This window comes from Pleurodeles waltl, chromosome 11 (assembly GCF_031143425.1).
Source record: "Pleurodeles waltl isolate 20211129_DDA chromosome 11, aPleWal1.hap1.20221129, whole genome shotgun sequence".
Classification (NCBI taxonomy): domain Eukaryota; kingdom Metazoa; phylum Chordata; class Amphibia; order Caudata; family Salamandridae; genus Pleurodeles; species Pleurodeles waltl.
This window is the reverse complement of record NC_090450.1, coordinates 918924786-918948560: the sequence shown is the minus strand read 5'-3', so window position 1 is coordinate 918948560 and position 23775 is coordinate 918924786. Positions and strand designations below refer to the sequence as shown.

Below are 23775 nucleotides of genomic sequence, written 5' to 3'. Positions count from 1 at the left end.
CTCTGGCTTTGGAAAGGAGACAGACAAATCAGTTATCTGCTTCAGGTAAAAAAGTGAAATGACTTTAAGAAGAAACTTTGGGTTTGTCCTCAGTCGTACCTTATAAGTTAAAACCTGAATGTAAGACCATGTATTTCACTAACTCTTCTAGGTAAAGTGATAGCAACAAGGGAGGCAACCTTCCATGACAAAAACTGTAATGGACAATAATGTAATGGCTCAAAAGGTGTTGACATTAGCCTAGAGTGTACAACATTTAAATTCCAAGATGGGACTGGTGGTGGCCTTAGAGGAATTACTCTTTTTAATCCTTCCATAAATGCATTAATGACAGGTATGTGAATAAGGGACTTTTCTGTTTTGAACAGCAGTGAGTTGCAATATAATGGAAGTGTATGCTAAATGGGATTAAGTGTAATAAATAGCATACCAGCTGTTTCATAGTAGGGGCACAAGAGTCTACATGCTGAGTTAGACAGTAGTGGACAAACTTTTCAATTTAGCTGCATAACAGGTGTTAGTGGTGGGTCTTCTTGCTTCTCTAAGAATGTCCATACAATCTGGAGGCAACTGTCATTAACCAAACTTTGACTTCAGGAGCCAAATTGTGAGGTTGAGTTGTTTGGGATTGGGATGTCTGACCATGAGGTTTCTGTGAATGAGAAGGTTCAGGGTTTTGGGAAGCCTCTTGTGAGGTACTAGGGACAAATCAAGGTTTTGTGTACCAAGGGCCATGTTGGAGCTACCAGAATCATCTTGAGAGAGGTTTGTCTGATTTTCCCAACGTGGTATGAAATGAGTCGGAGAGGCGGAAAAGCATAAGCAAATATCCCTGACCAATTCAATGATAGTCCTTGGACTGCCGGAGATACCCAGAGGAAACGTTTTGGCACTTTGGATTTTCTGTAGTGACAAACAGGTCTATGTCTGTCGTCCCCTGAAAATGCTGGAAATCGTGGTGGAGGACTCAGGGTGGAGTTCCCACTTGTGGACTTGTTGCTGTGTCCTGCTTAGTTGGTGTGACACTGAATTGTTCAATCCGGGGAGATATTCTGCCAGGAGGTAGATGTGATGGTGAATGGACCAATTCCACATCTCCTGTGCGAGGCGAGGCAACTTGATCGAGTGACCGCAACCCTGGTCCCCCCCATGTTGTCTGTTTTGAAGAGGACCACTTTGTGGGAAATGTTGGCAATAAAAGCTTTCAGAGCTAACTGAATCGCCATGAGTTCTAATACTGATGTATAGCGTTTGTTGGTGACTGGTCCACAAGCCCTGGACAGTCATGTCCCTCTATGTGCTCGCTATCCTATGAGGGATGCAGCTGTTGAGTCACATGCAGAATCTGGTCTGTAAATGGTCTGCTTTTGAAGAGATTGTCTGCACTCCGCCACTGTAATGAGCAATGGACCCTGGGAGAAATCAACACCAGATGCTCTAAATGCCCTCTGCTTGTGAGCACTGAGATGCTAGACACTCCTACAGTGAATGCATGTGAAGACTGGTATGTGGGACAATGGCTATATAGGAAGTCATCATGCTCGGAAGACGCATCACCATTTTGACTGGCAGTCGACGATGTGGCTGAAAAACAGCCAGTTGATTCTGGAGACTGAAAACCCTCCGGGTATTGGGGAACACTTTGGCTGTTACAGAATTTAGAATTGATCCCAGATATGGCTGTATCTGGAAAGTCAGTAAGTGGAATTTGGTGGCATTGATTGTGAGCCCCAAATTATGTAACATATTAATGGGGGGTCTACATTTTGTGTAGACACCTTTGTAAGCTTGGACTCTTTATCAGCCAATTTCCAAGGTATGGAAAAATATGAATATTGTGTCTTCTTAAATGTGCTGCTAAGACTGCCTGACATTTGATAACTACTCGTTGTACTGTTGTCACCCTGAACAGGTAACTCTGAACTGGTAATGATGTCCACTTACAACAAACCTCAGGTAACCGCGATGTGCCAGATGGATGGGGATATGAAAATCAGCATCCTTCAGGTCAAGTGCCGCCAAGAAGTCACTACACTAGCAGTGGAATCACATTCTGCAGTGTCACCATGTGGAAGTATTCTGACAAAATGTAGCAGTTGAGACGTTGAAGATTTGGTATCTCCCTCAGTGTCCGTCCTTTTTAGATATTAGAAAGTAAAAGGAATACACCTTTCTGCTCAGGTGCAGCTTTGGGACAGGCTCTACAGCTCTTTAAAAAGGGGTGCTCTTAACTCCCATTTGAGAAGATGGAGTTGGCGAGGGCTGAAGCTTTTTCTGCATGGAGGTAGGTTTTGAGGGTTTGAAGTAAGGTCTAGGCTGTATCCTTGCTGTAGATTGGGCAGCACCCACTGGTCCGAAGATACTTCTGGCCATATATGGTGATCTGTTGTAATCTTCCCCGACAGGTGTTTTTTGATTGGGGGGAATGTGAGGGGGAATGTGAGGCGAGTCACTGCTTTGAGGCGAAGGGCCCCTTTCCAGTGGTCCCTTTGCCTCTTTGGTTACCACCCTTGTATCTTTCTCTGTAAAAACGTTTCATCCCTGTTGGTGGCAAGTTTGTTGCTGCCATTGGTAGGACTGGTTGTCAGTTGAGGTGGTTTTGGCCACATCTCTGCCCTGGGACCTATGGAGGGGCTGTTGTCTACAATGCACCCATGGACCTTGTGGTCTCTGTGTTCTTTTAGACTTTTTCTAATTAGGTATCTAACTCTGAGCCAAAGAGAGGTTCTCCATCAAATGGGACTTTAAGTAGCTTTTGCTGCGTCTCAGGTTTAAACCCTGAAATACACAGCCAAACATGCCTGCGTGATATGATGAAGTGCCATCTGGAGATGAGGCTTTAACTGGTACAGGTGCGTCTATATTAGGGTCTTTCAGATCTATATCATATTCTTCTCAAAGACTGGGACTGTCTGGGTGCCCTTCCTGAAACTCATCGCCATTAGAGTATTATGTAGGACTTCTACCGTCTACATCCTGTGAGTGCGTGGACACGGGTGATATAGATCCAGGGGGTGGTGTTGTCTCTAATAGCATAAGGCTGGCAGCTTTATGCGCAACAGCTTTTTTCTTCATTGGTGGCTGAGGTCGCTCAATGTCTGGCCTCTTGCTTTTAATGTTCATCTTGCCTGTTGCTGATTGCACCTCAAGAGCTCGTCTTTTCTGCATACATCCTTGGAGGTTTTCAAAGATATTCTCCTCCAAATCAGGGTCTTCTGTACTTTTGGTTTTCTGTTTTTCAGAACTCTTCCTTGCCGGTGACTGCTCCGTGTGTGACTTTTTGGGTGATACTCCAGTGGAGCGTCGATGTTCTTTGTCATTGTCTTTGAAATCAATGTGTTTTTTGGAGCCAGCAGTAGAGTTGGCGCTCATGGCTTGCGTGAGTCACCGGCTTGTGCCTGCTCGGCTCAGACAGCTTCTAAAGCACCAAGGTGGTGCATGGCGCTAATAGTTTCGATGACATTGAGGGTTGCACATGCATCAATGGCTTGGACAGGACCAAATGCTGGTGTGGGTTAGAGAGCTATTACTCCCCTCCTAGTTTGCCCTTGTGGCCTGGTGCCCAATTGGGATCGATACATTTATTGTCCTGTCTTGGCCCCATGGCGCACTTTCAGTGTTGACAGGAGCCAGTGGACTGTGGTGCATCAAGATGGTAGTGGGGTTATGGCTCCAAAATTACACGGGTGTGATAGCCCTGGGTACTCACAGCCCTTGTAGTGGTCTTTGTCTTGGGGCCAGAACCCATAGGTGTAGGCTCCTTGAAGAGTCGTATGTTCGGTGGTGATGGCTCATCTCGATCCTCCTCTTCGGAATGCTCAGTCAACTGACGCAACGTAGTGGGGGCTGCACAAGATGGCGCCACCTTTTTGCTCTTTTTACTCCTCTTCTCCACCTATGCTGACCTGCTGTTCTTCCACTGAGAATTCGGCCTCTGCGGCTATCTCCATGTTGTGTGCTAGATGTCAGTCCCGCCAAGAGCAAAGGGTCTTTTTGTTCTTGAAAAGGTTGCAGGCTGTGCAATCCTATTCTTTGTGCTCCAGACACACACACAGAGGTTGCAGAAACTGTGTTTGTCTGAATATGCACATTTTGCTCTGCACCATGGGCCCTTATGGAAAAGTCTCTCACTCTTCCCTTCCATCACCCGGAGCCAAGCAAGCATTCTCGTTGATGCAGGAGAAGGAGTGCACATGTAGCAGACGTTTCGGTCGATTAAGTGAAAATTCACTTGAACATTCGACTGTCGATGAAGTCAAGTGAGTACTGGGGTGTAGAAAAAACTGTTCTGTGACTGTTCGGTGCTGAGAAGAAACAAGTGTGCCAAAGTCGCATGGAACTCTGTCGCTATCCGACCAAACCTACTGGTGGAAAAAAACAATCTAACAATGGCATCTGTACACCAACCATCTGATGTAGCCTCGGTAAAGGTGAAATTGATGAAAAAGCATCTGGCATAGACTGAGGCCCAAAGCACACCAACTTTCCTTAAAGCATCCTAAGGATTAATCAGTTTTTTTGACGAAAGGCACAATTAATTGAAAGGCATGTCCATAAGTGATGCCTGCACATCTCCTGAAAAACCTGTACATCTCATCCATGCATGGGGACAGAGCACTACACCTTGTGACGACTGCTCCCTTCAAGCACTCAGTAGTATCCTGGCCAGCACAAATGTATTTGGCTATGCCTTGAACATCTTAAATGGTCTGAACATAGGAGGCTCTAAATTCTTCCAGGACCGCAGGAAACATTTTGTGGGCCATGTGCCAGGGGACATGCATGTATCAGCCTAGTAGGCAAACTGCTTTTTCTGAACGCCGCAATCCATTTAGACTCCCTGCCCGAGGGGATCCTTGGGAATATCCTAGGATTCACCTTGCTGGTGGAAGCTTGGGTCACCAATCTCTCAGGAGCAGGGTGCTACATAAGAAAATAAGGGTCACCAAGCTCTGGTCTGTACTGTCTGGCCACCTGCCTGTTCACCAGTAGGCAAGAGCGAGCCTTAGATCAAGTGCCTGTAAGAGGGTCAGATAGGGCTGTGTTGAATGAGAGTAAGAGCCCTGAGGAAGAAGGCCCAGGTTGCAGGACTTCTGAGAGAACATTTGTTTTAACCTGAACAAAAGACATTGGTAGGTCCAGAACCTCCGCTGCACATTAAATTATCACAAAAGGAAGCACTCTTTTGTTGGCGACTGAAGGAAAAAAATCAGCCCTGTTTCAGTGGAAGTGTTAAGAACACTGACCTTCTGTAAATCCATGTATAAACTGCCATCATGTGGGGGAAGTCATCCTTTTTTATCACCATTGTCATCTATGTTAGAGTGAAACCTTGGTCAAGGTCGACACAGACTCAGCTCGAGGTCTGACTTCGGATGTGGCACTGCATCCAGCTCTGGTGCCAACAAAGTCAGCACTGCCATCAACAAAAGAGGAAAAGTCACAGGTTTTGAAACAAAGTAGGAATCTGCACCAAACTTGGTGTAGAACCCTAGACAGGTTCAGATGGCACAGAGGATGGATCCCCCAGCAGTAACCTGACTGGAGGTCCCTGCGGATCCTTGTGACCCCAAGGCATGCCTGAGAGGGCCGAAAGGATGCCAAAATGTGCAGCATCAACTCCATAAAGGTCATAACCTGCTTTGGTGCATCAGGATCAATTGCGGAATTGGCTCCTCAATCTGGAGCAAGTTAGAGTAGCTCATTAACACCCTGGTGACTTCTCTTTAGACCAAGAAGGATGGTATGGAGTTGATTCCTGCTTTGCTTTGTATATTACTTCTTCAGTTTTGACTTCAACTTACTGGACGACTTCCACTGCGAAGACAACCTGTTGCAGGATCAGGAGAGGATCTGTGCTCTCGACTTGGGAGTGGAAATATGTGAGGTTTGTGACTTTTTCCTATGTTCGGTGATGTGCTGCTTTGCTTGACTATCCTGCAACGCATTCAGATGTAAGAGGGTGCACTCATCACACGACTTGGGAGTCATGCCTCAAGCTCAAACACCTAAGGCCTACTTAGTGGGGGTCCATTACTAACTTTTTTCTACAATCATGCTATTGTTCAAACCATGTAGTTTTAGTTGGGGACATTGTTCCCTTGCACACTAGATTCTGAGATTGTAAGTTTGTGGAATACCAACGAAAGAAGGAATGGAGCTCTGAATCTGTGCTCAAAAAAGTAGAAAGAAAGGAACTGACGTCTGCACGGAGTGGCGCTTTTATGCAGCTCTGCTCCATCACTTTGGTGGCAGAACGAAGTCAACCCAGAGCCAAAGAATGCCACCTAGCGGCATGTGGAAGCACTGTTATGAAAAGTTTCTAGGTCCGGTCTGGTGCCTTGGGAATATCCTACAGAAGCAGAATCTGCATCAGAAATGTAAAGTATGCCTTCAGAGCAACAGGTACTTTTACTTTTTAGGGGGTTTGTAGAACACAATAATTATAATCAGTGAAGGAGACTGCTATGTGGAGGTCCTTGAATAGGGTGGCTCGCTTCCTCACTGACTGAAGTCAGCTCCTGTACTTACTTCTTCAATCCACATGTAAAAAAAAAAAAATGTATTTCATGTGGTATGAGGTATCACTTGCTCTTAATTCACACGAGACAGTACAAAACAGTAGCCCAGTGCTACCAAATCGCTAACAATGATAGAAGGATGTTCTTAACCAATCAGATCAGCACAAACATTATAACTGAGTAAACTGTCTTTAATTCCTCTCTTGCTTCTACCCTTCCTTTGACTACCTCCCATGTTGAACTCTTTCATAATCTATCTCTCGCCTCGCCTGACACGCTTTATTTTAGAGCTTCCGTCAGGTTTAACAATGCAATCCATTTTATGCTTCACCACTCTTATAAACTACCTCGCATTTTCTGAACTTCCTATCGCTTCCATTTCATATAATCTTCAGCACTGCGATTTCTTTTATTTTCTTTCCTTAGTTATTCTCTATTTATTACTCTGCCTCTACCTGGACAGAAATTAAGTCCTGCCTTGGGCCTTTGTTACCTACTTTCACCTTCTGATTTCAGAGTTGTGTGTAATGTCTTCATTGACACAGAACTATGAACATTTGGTTAACTATGATGCATTTAATGTCCTCTATATTAACACAGTTGTTGAAATTGGTTATTGGGAAGCAATGTTTGCATCGCACAACAGCTGTTTTTTGTACTACGTGCTAACATCGCTTTTACCTAGTATGGTAGCACTATAGAAAAACGTAAAATAACTGGTTAGGGTTGAGGGGTGCAACCATGCATGATAATGTACATGAAATGAGTTTTATTAACTACTGTGAGAAGTAGTTATCCACTTCTGACACTCAGTGGAAGGTTCATCGCTTGGGAATACCATAGAGTATGTATAATATGCAATGTATTCTACGGTAACAAACTCTACTAAATAAATTGCTTGTATAATTAAAAGTCAAACCGAAACACAATAGCACCAGCTTACCTGTCCCAATGAAGGCATTTTTTAACACTAAAGAGACAGTCTCAGGATGAGGAGCAGGCACAATTTTTTGCTGTTTGAGCCTTGTTCCAGAATTTGCATTTGACAGGGAAGTCGAACAGCTTCTTTGTTTTGGTGGTCCTGGTGGCTGTTTTATCACAGTAGTTTGCAGGGATATGTTGCAAGGCACTTGTGCTTGAGAGGTAAGCATCAGGTCTTTGTTTTGAGTAAAAGTAGCAGCATTGTGGGTGGGAGTTGCAGTGGCTGTGTGTGATATAACAGAAGAATCATCCGAGGCAAGGCTTTCACTTGCTGGAGAACCAAATGAAATATGGCAGCTCAAGCCAGAGTTTTGAGGTGCTGTGCATGAAGCAGTTCTGTTCTGTAACAGAGAAGCAGCCTGAAGTTGTGGTAATGACGAATGCAATGCTGGCAGTACTTTCTCACACGAGTTTAAAGAGGACTGGACTACAGATTCAGCACTGCCAACACTAGAACTTCTCTCTCTTCTGATATCGGCGATACTGGAAACAACAGGGCCTGGCGGCGTAATCAATCCATCATCAAAATTTACCAATGGGAGATTGCTGGAGGCAGAGCTGCTTGATATAACTGGAGACTGGAAAGAAGAGAAACATTGCAAAATTAAAAGCTCCTGAAGAAAATATGCAATATATATTTTCACAATACCAGCAGAACTCAGAATACCAGTTCAATAGTTTTCTGTTCTCAGGTAGGCCAAAATCGTGTTTGATTTATGTGCAAATTATATTTTACCTCTTAGGTCAGTTAAATCGCCTATGTGCTTACACCCCTGCTCCCACCATCTAAAAAACGCATCTCCTGGGAATGTGGGGAGACGTCAGAGTTACTGGCGAGGTAATGGATGTCAGCCCCTCCTCCAGACGCACTTCATCCCGCAGTGCCAATGCTCCTTTTCTTTTCAGAGAAGAATACAGGCCCGAATCCATGTATTTCAGGACGTCCTAAGATCAATTGATCGGAAAAGGACCATCTTATTTATGATTCGGTGTCACAACATTAAACCAGGTATGTTAGCTGGGCTGCCTGAAGATAGTTGCTATTTGGGACCCCTGGATCCCCAAGCCTCCATTCGTTTGGGTAGCACTTTTCAATTGTATTTCTAATTGTAATTGCATATACATAGTGTTTACCACCCCATCCTGCTGCTCCAGAACCCACGATTAGTCGTTAGTCCATTATTATTGATTATTACTGGCTAATGGAGTTAGTTTTGTGTGCCCAAGCAAAGCAGCTCATGCATTCACTCTAGCTTCTTAGTGGTTGGTGCAGGGGGCTCATGCTCATGGCTGCTGGGATAAGAAGATGAGCTAGAGGATTAGAGGAAGGAGTAAAGTTTGTGATCTTGTAAATGAGTTGTTGGCAATCTGCAGAAATACAATAACAGAGATTAAGGCAAATATGCATGCAACAAAGTAGGTTGTGCTCAGAGAGAGGAGGCATGGAGAGGATGGAGGGGGCAGAGAGAGAGACTTGGCAGAAAAAAGGAGCGAAGCCAATCAGAGGTTTAAATTATAGGATACTTTTTCAAGCCACATTCTGCAAATATGGAGGACATTTTTAAGACAGCATGCAGTTTGAGGATGCAATACTGTAGAAAGAAACATTATTTACATGCGAAAATTGTGCTATTTTAGGTATTTTCAGGAGAACAGTCTGTCCGCTGCTAGGCTACTGCTAGATCACCGCTCTAGCCAGGTCACCACATCAGCTCAAGGACTTGAAGCGCAAAGCAATACCTGGATAACAGTAATTTCAAGATCATAGCAACATGAGAAAATACATAAGCAAATAATTTACACATTGAAAAGGAGATCCTGCAGCTGCTTAAGTGGATGCCTCAAGTTTGACTCTATTAATTGCAAAGCTGAGTGGTGTCCATCTGCAGGGCAAACCACCTCTCGTACTACACTTAGAAAGTGAGCTAACCACTGCAAAATGAATATAGGATGGAACCACGGATGCCTGAACAACGCGGTCAGAACAACGACCGCGTTGCTACCACTAATGCCTTTACCACGAATGCCTTAACAAAATTTTTTGGTTGTAAAGGCATGCCTGGTAAAGGCATGCGTGAAACGGCATGCACGGTTCCAACATGCGTCCCCCAGACCAACCTACCCTGAACCACCACCCCCCCACCTAAAAACTAAAATTACCCTGAACCCCCACCCCACTCCTAAAACTACCGTGTCCCCCCGCCCCACCCCTAAAACTTAACACTACCCTGACCCCCGCCCCTAAAAACTAAAATTAGCTTGACCCCGCACCCCTGCCCCAAAAACTATCAGACCCCCACACCAGGAACTAAAATTACCCAGACCCTCCACCCCAAAACTACTGCCACTCCCCACCACAGCCCATAAAACCTAAAATTACCCCACCCCTGCCCCAAAAACCTATAACTACTCTAACCCCCACCCTTGCCCCTAAAGAACGAGTTACTTACCTTCGGTAACGATTTTTCTGGTGGATACATTAGCTACCTGTGGATTCCTCACCTAATGAATACTCCCATGGCGCCAGCATTCAACGGAAATCTTCTTACTAGTCTCTGCACGTCGACGAGGACGTCACTCTAGCCCACGCGACGCCGTCTGACGTCATACAGGCAATAAGAGGTCCTCGCCGACGTGCCGATGACAGTACCAACATTTTTTACGTGCATGAGAATAATAATAACCCAATGTAATGAAAGAGCAAAGCAACATCTCTTAATATTGTAAATCACACAACATTGCAATAAAATAGCTGTAGATTTAATATAACCTTTTTTTTTTTTTTTTTTAAACAAATAAATATATTTATACATACGAATCATGTATATACACAATATATATAGATTTATATATAAATATACACATATATACAAATATCATATATGCAAAATGTATTGCAACTTTGAAGACCAAAAGGAGCACACTCAAGGATTGCTTGGAGAGACCAAAAAGGCAACGGGGAGGCGGGTGGGACCGTGAGGAATCCACAGGTAGCTAATGTATCCACCAGAAAAATCGTTACCGAAGGTAAGTAACTCGTTCTTCTGATGGATACAACTACCTGTGGATTCCTCACCTAATGAATAGAGTCCCAAAGCAGTACCACGCCCGGCGGTGGGTGCCTAAATGGTCAAACCAAGAAATCCTGCAGCACTGACCGTGCAAAATGACCGTCCCTTCTGACCTCAGAGTCCAAACAGTAATGTTTCACAAAAGTGTGAAGGGACGACCAAGTTGCGGCCTTGCAGATGTCGACCACAGGAACACCCCTGGCCAAGGCCGAAGAGGCCGACTTAGCTCTGGTGGAGTGAGCTCTAATGCCCTCAGGCGGATCCTTCTTTGCCAAAGAGTAACAGATTTTAATGCAAAGAACAACCCACCTGGAGAGTGTTCTCTTGTGGACTGCCTTTCCTCTCCTCTTGCCCACGTATCCGACAAACAGCTGATCCTCCAGCCTGATATCCTTCATTCTGTCGATATAGAAGCTCAACGCCCTTTTTGGGTCCAGGCGATGTAGTCTTTCTTCCTCCTTTGAAGGATGAGGCGGAGGATAAAACGTGGACAAAGTGATTGTCTGAGCCAAATGGAAGGGTGAAACAACCTTCGGAAGGAAAGCAGCCTTGGTCCTCAACACCACCTTATCCCCATAAAACGTTATATAAGGGGGTTTAACCGATAAGGCCTGCAACTCACTCACTCTCCTTGCAGATGTTATAGCTACCAGGAATACTGTTTTAATAACCAAATACCTTAAGGGGCAAGAATGCATAGGCTCAAAAGGGGACCCCATAAGGAAAGTCAGGACCAAGGACAAATCCCATTGAGGCATAACGAATGGTTTTGGAGGATATTGATTCAGAAGACCTTTCAAGAATCTGAGAACAATAGGGGATTTAAATAACGATGGTTGGTCTGGAAGACAAATGAAGGCTGACAAGGCCGACAAATAACCCTTAATGGTAGCCACTGCACAACCTTTCTGCGCTAGAGACAGTGCAAAAGACAAAACATGTGACAGATGAGCATGTAAGGGATCAATCTGTCTCTCTCCACACCACATAACAAATTTAGACCACCTATTAGCGTAGATAGATTTAGTGGAGTGTCGCCTGGCCGCTAAGATAACATCCACTACATCAGGTGGGAGAGAGAAGGAACTCAGGTTGCCCCGTTCAATCTCCAAGCATGTAGGTGCAGACTCTGGAGGTTGGGGTGTAAAACCTGCCCCTGCGACTGCGAGAGGAGGTCTGCCCTGAGAGGGAGACGGAGCGGAGGGCACAGTGAGAGTTGGAGAAGGTCGGAGTACCATACCCTCCTTGGCCAATCCGGAGCTATTAAGATGACTTGGGCCCGGTCTTGGCGAATTTTCCTCAACACTCGAGGAATCAAGGGTATGGGGGGAAACGCGTAAAGCAACTGGTCGCACCAGGTTATCTGAAACGCGCCCCCCAACGCTCCCTGCATCGGATACTGGAGGCTGCAGAATAACGGGCAATGCGCGTTCTCTAGAGTGGCAAACAGATCTATCCGAGGAAACCCCCATATCTGGAAGATTAGACAGACCTGATCTGGATGGAGACGCCACTCGTGGTCTGCCGAGAATTGGCGACTGAGACTGTCCGCACGTACATTCAAGACCCCGGCCAGATGATTTGCCACCAAGCAAATCTGATGGTCCTTTGCCCAGGACCATAGCCGAAGAGCTTCTCTGCAGAGAAGGTACGACCCTACTCCTCCCTGTTTGTTTATGTACCACATCGTGGTAGTATTGTCCGTCAGGACCTGTACCGACTGACCACGAAGGGATGGGAGGAAGGCCTTGAGAGCCAGACATACAGCCCGTAACTCCAACAGATTGATATGAAACACCTGTTCCTCTGGAGACCAAAGCCCTTTGATCTCCAGATCCCCCAGATGAGCTCCCCATCCTAGGGTGGAAGCATCCGTTATGACCGTGGCCACTGGTGGCGACTGCGCGAACGGCTTTCCCTGTGAAAGATTGTTGCCCGCAATCCACCACTTCAATTCCACAACAGCATCTCTGGAGATCTTGACAGTACCTTCTAAATCTCCCTTGTGTTGAGACCACTGCCTTCGGAGGCACCACTGAAGAGCCCTCATGTGCCAGCGAGCATGCGTGACCAACAGAATGCAGGAGGCGAACAGACCGAGCAGACGAAGGACCTTGAGGACTGGAACTACCGCTCCATTTCGAAACATTGGAACCAATTCCTAAATATCTTGAATCCGCTGAGGCGGAGGAAAGGCTCGACTCAATGTTGTATCCAGTACTGCCCCTATGAACAGGAGGCGCTGAGAGGGCTCCAGGTGAGATTTGGGCACGTTCACCGAAAAGCCCAGGTCGAACAACAACTGGGTTGTTGACTGCAGATGATGCGACACAAGCTCCGGGGACTTGGCTTTGATCAACCAGTCGTCCAAGTAAGGGAATACTGCTATCCCCTTCCTTCTGAGCTCCGCCGCAACCACTGACATCACCTTTGTGAAGACTCGAGGTGCTGAAGTAAGACCAAACGGGAGGACCGCAAACTGATAGTGCTGCGACCCTACCACAAACCGGAGATACTTCCTGTGCGACTTGAGTATCGGGATATGAAAGTAAGCATCCTGCAAGTCGACAGACACCATCCAATCTTCCTTGTTCAACGCCAAAAGCACCTGTGCTAGGGTCAGCATCTTGAACTTTTCCTGTTTGAGGAACCAATTCAAGATCCTCAGATCCAGGATTGGTCTCAACCGACCATCCTTTTTGGGAATCAGGAAGTATCTTGAGTAACAACCTCGACCCCTTTCCTGCTCTGGGACCAACTCTACAGCGCCCTTTGAAAGGAGGACTTGAACCTCCTGTTCTAGCAACAGGAGGTGTTCTTCTGAACAATAAGATGGGCGGGGCGGGATGAGGGGCGGGAACTCCCGAAAGGGAAGGGCGTAGCCTTTCCCCACAATGCCGAGAACCCAAGTGTCCGTTGTGATAGACTTTCACTTGTGGAGAAAATGCTGTAATCTTCCCCCTACAGGAGAGGAGTGAGTGGGAAACGGTGGAAGCCTAAGGCTGCTTCCCCTGCTGCACCCCTCCAGAGGACGAGGAAGAGGCAGAGTGCTGTTGAGAGGCTCCTCTGGTACGGGCCCCACCCCTCCCCCTCCCTCTAAATGACCTATAGGGGAGGGAAGAGGCGGGTTGCTCGAACCTCCCCCGAAAGGAAGAGGAAGAAGAGCCACGCCCAAATCCCCGAAACCTCCTGAAAAATCTAGAAGAGGCGGAGGAAGAAGGAGCTTGCAGTCCTAACGATTTGGCTGTGGCTCTGCTCTCCTTAAATCGTTCCAAGGCCGAATCTGCCTTGGCTCCAAACAGTCTGTCCCCATCAAACGGGAGGTCCAGCAGGGTCGACTGCACATCCGCAGAAAACCCTGAGTTTCGGAGCCAGGCCTGTCTTCTTGCCACCACAGCCGTGCCCATCGCCCTGGCCACCGAGTCGGTCGTGTCCAGCCCAGACTGGATAATCTGGGTCGCGGCAGCCTGGGCGTCCGAGACCACATCCAAGAGACCCTGGGGGAGCTCCGTAAATGAAGACGAAATATCATCCATCAGAGCATGGATGTACCTCCCCAGAATGCACGTTGCGTTGGTGGCCTTCAACGCCAAACTGCATGACGAAAATATTTTCTTGGACTGCGCATCCAGTTTCTTGGAGTCTCTGTCTCCAGGCACTGTCGGGAAGGAACCAGGCGCTGACTTTGAGGAACAGGAGGCTTGCACCACCAAGCTCTCCGGCGTAGGGTGTCTAGAGAGAAAGCCAGGGTCAGATGGTGCAGCTCGATACCTCCTGGCCACAGCCCTATGAACGGCCGAGGAAGACACCGGCTTCTTCCACACCTCCAACACCGGATCCAGCAAAGCCTCATTAAAGGGCAAGAGAGGCTCAGCTGCAGCAGAGGCCGGATGCAATACATCTGTCAGCAAATTCTGCTTCGCCTCTGCCACCGGCAAAGGCAGGTCCAAAAAGCTCGCTGCCTTCCTCACCACAGCATGAAAGGAAGCAGCCTCCTCCGTATATTCCCCTGGAGATGAAAGGTCCCACTCAGGGGAAGTGTCCAGCCCACTGGCTGTATCCAGACCATGTAGTCCGTCTCCAGAGTCCTCAATCTCTCCCTCCTCTAAGACTCGCTGGTACTCCTGCTCTTCTAAAAGACGGAGAGCACGCCTCCTCGAATGAAGTCTCTCCTCGATACGCGGAGTCGACATGGCCTCCGCCGACGTCGAAGAACGGCGCCGATCTCCAGAAGCATCTGACGCCGCGTCCGGCGCCACAGGCAGCTTCGGCGCCGAGGTAGGAGCCGGAGGACGAGGTCTTGGAGCCGATGGACCAACCGGAGTCACAGGGCAAAATCCTGACTTCGACGGAAGGGCAACCTCTGGGGCCGAAACATCCGAAGCCACCGGAGCGGCCACCGGCGCCGAGCCCACATTCCCAAAAGGGAGAAAGGGCATAAAGGGTGCCGGCCGAAGAGGCGCAGGATCACCCAACGAAAAGGCCAAGGGCCCCGAAGGACCAGCCGGAGCAGCTCCTGGAGCCATCTGCTGAAAGATGGTATACATTGCATTAAGAAACGCGGTACTATCGGCTCCAGGAGTGGGAAAAGCCGGATACTGGGGTGCCTGGATCGAGGGCGACCCCGACGCCGGCCTCGACGTCTGCGACGCCGGAGAAAACACAAGAGGCTGCACCACCTCAATCACCGACGCCTGACCAGGCGAAGTCGGTGACGCCGGAGAGGGCAACGGCGTCGATGGATGCGGCGTGACCGTGGGGCTGACCTCCCAAGTCCTCCGACGTCGAGCCGAAGGTGACCTCGAACGAGACTCCTTGCTGGAATGACGTCGTGAGTCTCTACGGCGCCGGGAGTCTCAATGACGCCGGTGAGACCTTGGCGAAGAAGACTTCTTATGATGTTTCTCCTTCTTCTTTGACTTTGCCATGAATAACTTGGCCTCACGCTCTTTGAGGGCCTTCGGATTCATGTGTTGACATGAATCGCAAGTCGAGACGTCGTGGTCGGAGCTCAAACACCATAGATAGTCGGAGTGAGGATCTGTAACTGACATCTTGCCCCCACACTCTCGACAGGGCTTGAAACCCGACTTCCTCTGAGACATTATTACCGCAGAGAAGACTACGCAGCAGACAATACACTGTAACCACGAAGGTAACAGTAGCTCCCTCGAAGATAACCGTTTCGAATGCACGGAAAAAAGGGAACTGTCATCGGCACGTCGGCGAGGACCTCTTATTGCCTGTATGACGTCAGACGGCGTCGCGTGGGCTAGACTGACGTCCTCGTCGACGTGCAGAGACTAGTAAGAAGATTTCCGTCGAATGCTGGCGCCATGGGAGTATTCATTAGGTGAGGAATCCACAGGTAGTTGTATCCATCAGAAACCTAAAACTACCTTGACCCCCCACCCTTGCCCCTAAAACGACCCCGACTCCCACACCCCACCCCTAAAAAACTAAAATTACCCCACCATCCGCCCCGCCCCTAAAAAACTAAAACTACCCACCCCGCCCCTAAAATACTAAAACTACCCAACCCCCCACCCTTAAAAACTGAAATTACCCCCACCCCTGCCCCTAAAACTAACCCCCCCAACCTTACCCCAGCCCCACTTACTCTGACCGCGGCCTCTCCGACCCTTAGTCGGTTTTCCTCTGCCTTAACCACGCATGTTCGTTGTTCAGGACATGCGTGGTTAAGGCAGAGAACAACTGAGTTGTTATTCACGAAATCGTTGTTCCGCTTTCGTGGACAATGCTCCTCGTTGTTCGGGGTTCGTGGTTTAGGCTGTTTTCCCTGCGAAACAGTTTTGTGGGAGGGTTCTCCTCCCCACGAATTTTACGACACATTTTTCATTCTAGAACCTTGTTCAATCATCAAACTGATGAATGAAGATTGGAGATATTGATGGATAGTCCAGAAAATAAATTAAAACTTGGACAAGTAAGGAGCGGGTGGATTTATTATTTTAAGAATGGATGACAATGAATAAAGACCTTTATGTATGTGGAGCAAATGGTCTCATTGCACTGACCAAGGGTGGGTACTCTGAATTTCATTTCAAATTCTGCATTAAAACATCACCCTTTCTGATCACTACCACCACCAATCCCTGTATAATATGAATATACCAGGTGTATTTAAAAGAGTATCCTGCATATATGTGCTGGAGGATCCCACATGTGTGGCACAATTCAGTGTTTATGGCTTATGAAGATCCCCTGGAAGAGAACATCATTTACTTCTGAAACAGTTGTTGAGTGTAATCAAAAGAATCCAAGACCAACAGGTGTAACTCACATAGAAGGTTCAAGCAAAAAGAGTTTGACACTTTACTCCACTACCATCCTACAACTTTATATACCATCAAACTTGTTCTATGGTCATGATCTTGGTTTGCTTCCATGTAACTAGTTGAACTGGCATGCCCGATAACAGTGATTTGTAACCAAAGCAGCTTGGACTAGAAAAAGGTAAAAGCCGCTTACCGCCGTGCAGAAGACTGCCAATACACCGCCGCGGCCGCGGAATTCCGCCACAGCTATTATGACTCACATCTCGGAATCCGCCGAAATTCAGACACCCACACAAGTCCGCCACACCAAAGGTCAGTGATAAACTGGGGAAAACAAAACCTCCACCGTCACGCCAACAGAAACACACCCATGCTATTACGACCCACGAATCCACGCGGCGGTCTTTCAACCGTGGTATTCCATTGGCGGTACACACCGCCGCGCTCAAAATACACACACATCTCCAAAACACCGCCACATTGGACAATTCCAAATACACACATCTGATACACATACAAACAGCACTCCCACACACCCAACACAATATAAAACACACACCCACATCACCCACAAACCCCTACGACCCAAAATTAGAGACGAAGGCGACAGAGAGAGAGCACAGCAATAGACAACCCCACCACACAGAGGCACACAACACCATCACCCACACAACATCCACGCACAAAACACCACACACCACTACAAATCACCACATACACCCCACACACATCACCTACACCACCCCATGGCACGCGAAAGACACCCCAGGTTTTCGGAGGAGGAGCTCAGGGTTATGGTGGAGGAAATCGTACGGGTAGAGCCACAGCTATTTGGATCACAGGTGCAGCACACCTCTATAGCTAGGAAGAGGGAGCTATGGCGAAGAATAGTTGACAGGGTCAACGCAGAGGGACAGCACCCAAGAAATCGGGAGGACATCAGGAAGAGGTGGAACGACCTACGGGGGAAGGTGCATTCAGTGGTCTCCAGGGACAACATCGCGATTCAGCAGACTGGCGGCGGACCCCCACCTCCTCCCCCACAACTAACAACATGGGAGGAGCAGGTCTTGACCATCATGCATCCTGAGCGCCTCAGAGGAGTTGGTGGAGGAATGGACACTGGTAAGTAAAATCTTAACTATCATATCCCCCACCCTACCTGCATGCTATCACACACCCCCGCCCTCACCCCCTTCCCTATCACTCCAACTCCTCACTAATGTACTAATAACACAAACCACCCATCCCAACACCAAGCCCTGCATGACACAACAAAGCATGGACACCCATCACTAAAGCATGCACAATGCACATACCCATAACAACCCCTAACCATCATCACACAAGCCACCACACAGGAATGCTAGCACTGGGGTACACGCTCACCCACCCATTGCACACCATGACACACACAGATGCAATAATCATGCTTTTATACCCCTGCAGGACCACTACCCAACGTCACCAGACAGGAGGGTCCAGACATCTCTACCCACCCACAGAAGAGGCCCACAGTGATGACAGCAGCTCTGGCCAACTGGATCCAGATGACCAGCCCGGACCATTGTGGGCCTCGGGACAGTTAGGTCCCCTCGCACAGGCACAGCCCAACACTGACCTTCCACCCTCTGGTAAAACCAGCACAGCACCCACCCAGCGAGCCCATACCTCCGCCCAGGACACGTCAATCAGCTGTGTGTCCACCACTACAGGGAACCCAGGATAACCCACCACCCCAACAACAACAGGGACCTGGGGGCAGTGGGCACACGGTCCAGGGGACGGAAGCACAGAAACACAGGGGAACTGGGAGGGCTGCCGTGCGACAGGGGGCGGACAGGCCAAGGGAACCCACTCTCCACAAGGCCCTCTCCTCCATCATGGGAGCATACCACCACTCCCAGGAGACGATGGCTACGGTCCTGTCCAAGTTTCAGGAGACCCAGCGCATGCAGGACGAACAGTATTTGGGGTTCAGGGAGGAGCTCAGAACCATCAGCTCCGCCCTGCGCACCATCGTAGGGGTGCTGAAGGACATACAGAAGACCATGAGGGACACCGTGGCACTCCAAGGGGCCCCTGACACTAGCCTGGACGATGAACTGCCCACCACCTCCGCCAGCGCTAGTGGACAGGACGCCCCGCCACAGGACCACCACACCAGCACCCCACCGCCTGCAGACGGAGAGCCACCCCACAAGCGGTCCCTGAGATCCAGGAACAGGACAGAGCAAGATGGCAAGACCCCCGCCAGGAAATGAGACCACCCTGATTGTCATCCCACTGTCCCACTTTGTTACCATGTCCAGATTGGAACTGTCCCAGCTCCACTTCCTATGCCCATATGGGCAGTGCACCTGTGAGACTAATAGACTGGACTCTGCCATGGACATACCTCCACCATCACCATTTTGCCACCCCCTCCAATAATTAGCACTTCAATAAACACCCTTAAACCACAAAACAATCTGGAGTCAGTCTGTGATTTTGAAAATGTGTATTATCTATGACAATGACAAAATCCGTTTGAAAATGTAATGTCAACATACCTATGTCACACATCACAAGCCCATGAAGGATGCAAGCAGATGACACACGTTGGTAACCACACCTGTGAAACCGTAATGGAAATGTACCACTCAGTTAGCAAATACTGCTTCAAATTTACAGACAGGATAGAGTTAGAATTGTGAAAGTAAATTTAATCGTAAAAAACATTGTTCTCACCTGTGTGTCACTGGAAATATTGCTGTATGACAGAGTTCCTGTTATCAATGTCTTCTTCCTCTGCTTCCTCCTCATCACTGTCCACAGGCTCCACAGCTGGCACAACACCGTCATCTGGACCATCCTCCTGCAGAAAAGGCACCTGGCGTCGCAAAGCAAGCTTGTGAAGCATAGCGCAGGCGATGATGATCTGGCACACCTTCCTTGGTGAGTAGACTAGGGAACCACCTGTCATATGAAGGCACCTGAACCTGGCCTTCAGGAGGCCTAAGGTCCTTTCTATCACCCTCCTAGTCCGCCCATGTGCCTCATTATAGCATTCCTCTGCCCTGGTCCTGGGATTCCTCACTGGGGTCAATAGCCATGACAGGTTGGGGTAACCAGAGTCCCCTAATAGCCACACACGGTGCCTCTGGAGTTGCCCCATTACATAAGGGATGCTGCTATTCCGCAGGATGTAGGCGTCATGCACTGAGCCAGGGAACATAGCATTTACCTGGGAGATGTACTGGTCTGCCAAACATACCATCTGTACATTCATGGAATGATAACTCTTCCGGTTCCTGTACACCTGTTCACTCCTGTGGAGGGGACCAAAGCCACATGGGTCCCATCAATGGCACCTATGATGTTAGGGATATGTCCCAGGGCATAGAAGTCACCTTTAACTGTAGCCAAATACTCCACCTGAGGGAAAACGATGTAGCTCCTCACGTGTTTCAGCAGGGCAGACAACACTCTGGACAACACGTTGGAAAACATAGGCTGGGACATCCCTGATGCCATGGCCACTGTTGTTTGAAATGACCCACTTGCTAGGAAATGGAGCACTGATAGCACTTGCACTTGAGGGGGGATTCCTGTGGGATGGCGGATTGGTGACATCAGGTCTGGCTCCAACTGGGTACACATTCCTGGATTGTGGCACGGTCAAACCTGTAGGTGATGATTAAATGTCGCTCCTCCATTGTCAACAGGTCCACCAGCGGTCGGTACACCGGAGGATTCCGCCATCTCCTCAGATGTCCCAGCTGACGGTGCCTAGGAAGGACAACAGCGACCACAGAGTCAACCAATTCTGAGGTATGTACCCACAGCTACACAGAACACGACACAAAATACAAAAAACTTCCTGTATGTGTGTTGAGTCCAGGCCTAGGTATGTGTGACGCAGTTGTAAATGAAGCCATGTGGGCCCCTGAAATGGCGGCTGCCTGACCTCTAAAGTGGGACAATGGGATGTGAGGTAACTGCGCTGGAGTTGTACACCGTCGCGGTAGGCGGTCGTAGACCACGGCGCAATGCTGCATTGGTTAACATTGGACCCTATGGGTCCCAGGAGCCAATGACGAAGTGCGCTGGCGGTGATGATACACACCGTCGCAGACGTGACCGCCATTTTATATCTGTTCAATCACTCGATACCTGATCTTCGACAGGAGAGGACCTACACTGCAAGTGCTGCTGTGACCTCAGTCTGGAAGAGACAATGGCACGTGCGTCTGGGGAAAGGGCCCCTGCCTTCACTGCACAGGAGTTGGAGAAGCTCGTGGACGGGGTCCTCCCCCAGTACACGCTACTCTACGGTCCTCCAGACCAACAGGTGAGTACATAGGGTGCAAGTTGTATGGGCTTTGCCTGGGTGGAGAGGGCTAGATGTAAGTAGGAAGGGGGCAGAGTTATGCGACCATGAAGGAGTGTGAATGCATGTGCCACATGGCAAAGGCAGGGATGTGGGCCACTCACTACGACGGTGCAGTTGGTAATGACTTCTCTTCTTCCCCTGTACATGTCATGTAAGTCAGCGCCCACCAGAAGAAGGACATTTGGCGTGCCATCGCCAAGGACGTCTGGACCCTGTGGGGTCCACCAGAGACGGAGCACCCACTGCCGGAAGAGATGGGAGGACATTCGCCGCTGGAGCAAGAAGACGGCGGAGGCTCAGCTGGGGATGGCCTCCTAACGTGGGAGGGGCGCATGAGGGCATCACAGCAGACACAAGGGGGTGAGTCAAACATCATTCAGCTGACTTTGCGCGCAGTGGAGGGGTCTGGGTGGGGGAGGAGGGCTGTGGGTTTCCCTAGGCCAGGGCGAGTTCCGTAGGCTAGGCCCCTCCGTAATGCAGGCCATGTGCCACTCCACCCCACCTCTGTAGAGTGCCAAGTACAGGTATAAATGCCTCTGTGTCATCTATGTGGGCAGATGACACTCATAGCAATGTAGGCCATATCCTAGGAACTGCATCTGTAGAGGCCAAGAGCACGGCGTAGTGCTGGGGGCTGCTGTGTCTGTATTGTCCGCCAACGGTAGCGGTAAGCCATGCACTCAACCTGTCTTTCTTCTGTTTCCCCACCCCTTTTTGTGCTCTCCCTGTTCTTTTGTGCATCAGCATCATCAGGCGGAGGTACAGGGGCACCGGAGCACGAGGGAGCTGCGTCCCACATGGCCATGGAGGGCCACACCACGGACTCTGAATACACCAGTGGGATGGAGGGCGAGGGGAGCTTCACGGCAGGCACCGGAACAGCAAACAGCAACACAGACTCGTCCTCCAATGGGAGCTCCCTTGTGGTGGCGGCAACATCTGTGCCCCCCACTTCAACAGGTACAGCCGCCACCCCCCCTACCAGCACCGCCCTCCCAGCAGCCCCTCAGCCTTTGCCCCGTGCCCGCTCATCCAGGAGGGTGGGCATCACCTTCGCCCCAGGCACCTCAGCCCCTGCCCCTGTCACCCCTGCTGCCCTCAGTGAGGAGGCCATTGACCTCCTCAGGTCAGTCACTGTTGGGCAGTCTACCATTGTGAATGCCATCCAGGGTGTTGAAAAGGAGTTGCAACACACTAATGCATTCCTGGAGGGCATTCATTCTGGTCAGGCTATCCCATCATCGAACCCTGTAATCTCTGGCCTCAGCACTGATGGCAGCCATTGTCCCTGTGTCTAGCCTCCCCCCTCCAACTTCCTCCACCCAGACCCAATCCCCTGTGCCTCAACCTATCCCAAGCACACCATCAGACCAGCCTGCACACACCTCACTGCCAGTCCACCCCCTGTGAAGCACCAGAAGTTGGACAGTGCCCGACGGGAGAGGGGGAAGACACCTGCCGGCAAAGCCACCCACAAGGGTCCCGGTAGGAGTGTTGATTCAGCTGTGACTCCTTCCAAGGTGGTGAAGGGGCAGAAGAAGTCTCCAAAGTCTGGGAAGAGCAGCACGGCGGAGAAGGCCGCCATCCTCCCCGCTGCCCAAGATGCCACCACCAGCCCCATCGTCACTGGTCCGGAGACCACCGCCAGAGTCAGTGCCCAGGAGGGCAGCACAATCGTCACTGGTCCGGAGACCACCGCCAGATTCACTGCCCAGGAGGGCCCCGGCAGCCACAACCCCGCTGGGCAATGAGGGACCGCCATGGCACACACCGCTGCACAGGTCAGAGAAAGCAAAGTCAAGCACCGCTGAACAGGGCAAGCACCGCTGAACAGGGCAACGACCGCCATGGACAGCACCGCTGAACAGGGCAAGCACCGCTGAACAGGGCAAAGACCGCCATGGACAGCACCGCTGAACAGGGCAAGCACCGCTGAACAGGGCAACGACCGCCATGGACAGCACCGCTGAAGAGGGCAAGCACCGCTGAACAGGGCAAAGACCACTGAATAGGGCAAAGACCGCTGAACATGGCAATGACCGCCATGGACAGCACCGCTGAACAGGGCAAGCACCGCTGAACAGGGCAAAGACCGCCATGGACAGCACCGCTGAACAGGGCAAGCACCGCTGAACAGGGCAACGACCGCCATGGACAGCACCGTTGAACAGGGCAAGCACCGCTGAACAGGGCAAAGACCGCTGAACAGGGCAAAGACCGCTGAACAGGGCAAAGACCGCTGAACAGGGCAAAGACCGCTGGACAGGGCAACGACCACCATGGACAGCACCGCTGAACAGGGCAAGCACCGCTGAACAGGGCAACGACCGCCATGGGCAGCACCGCTGAACAGGGCAAGCACCGTTGAACAGGGCAAAGACCGCTGAACAGGGCAACGACCGCTGAACAGGGCAACGACCGCTGAACAGGGCAACGACCGCTGAACAGGGCAACAACCGCTGAACAGGGCAACAACCGCTGAACAGGGCAACGACCGCCATGGACAGCACCGCGGAACAGGGCAAAGA

The 23775-nt window shown here is 49.7% G+C and overlaps 1 protein-coding gene across 2 annotated transcripts in view; it reads right to left on the bottom strand.

Moving 5' to 3' along the window:
- The window catches only part of MLXIP (MLX interacting protein), a 966103-nt gene that overhangs the window by 149177 nt on the left and 793151 nt on the right, over positions 1–23775 (bottom strand). For both annotated transcript variants that reach the window (XM_069214925.1, XM_069214926.1), the window contains exon 9: positions 7465–8080. In XM_069214925.1, coding sequence (XP_069071026.1) covers positions 7465–8080 — 616 coding nt within the window. The remainder of the gene's footprint in view (positions 1–7464; positions 8081–23775) is intronic.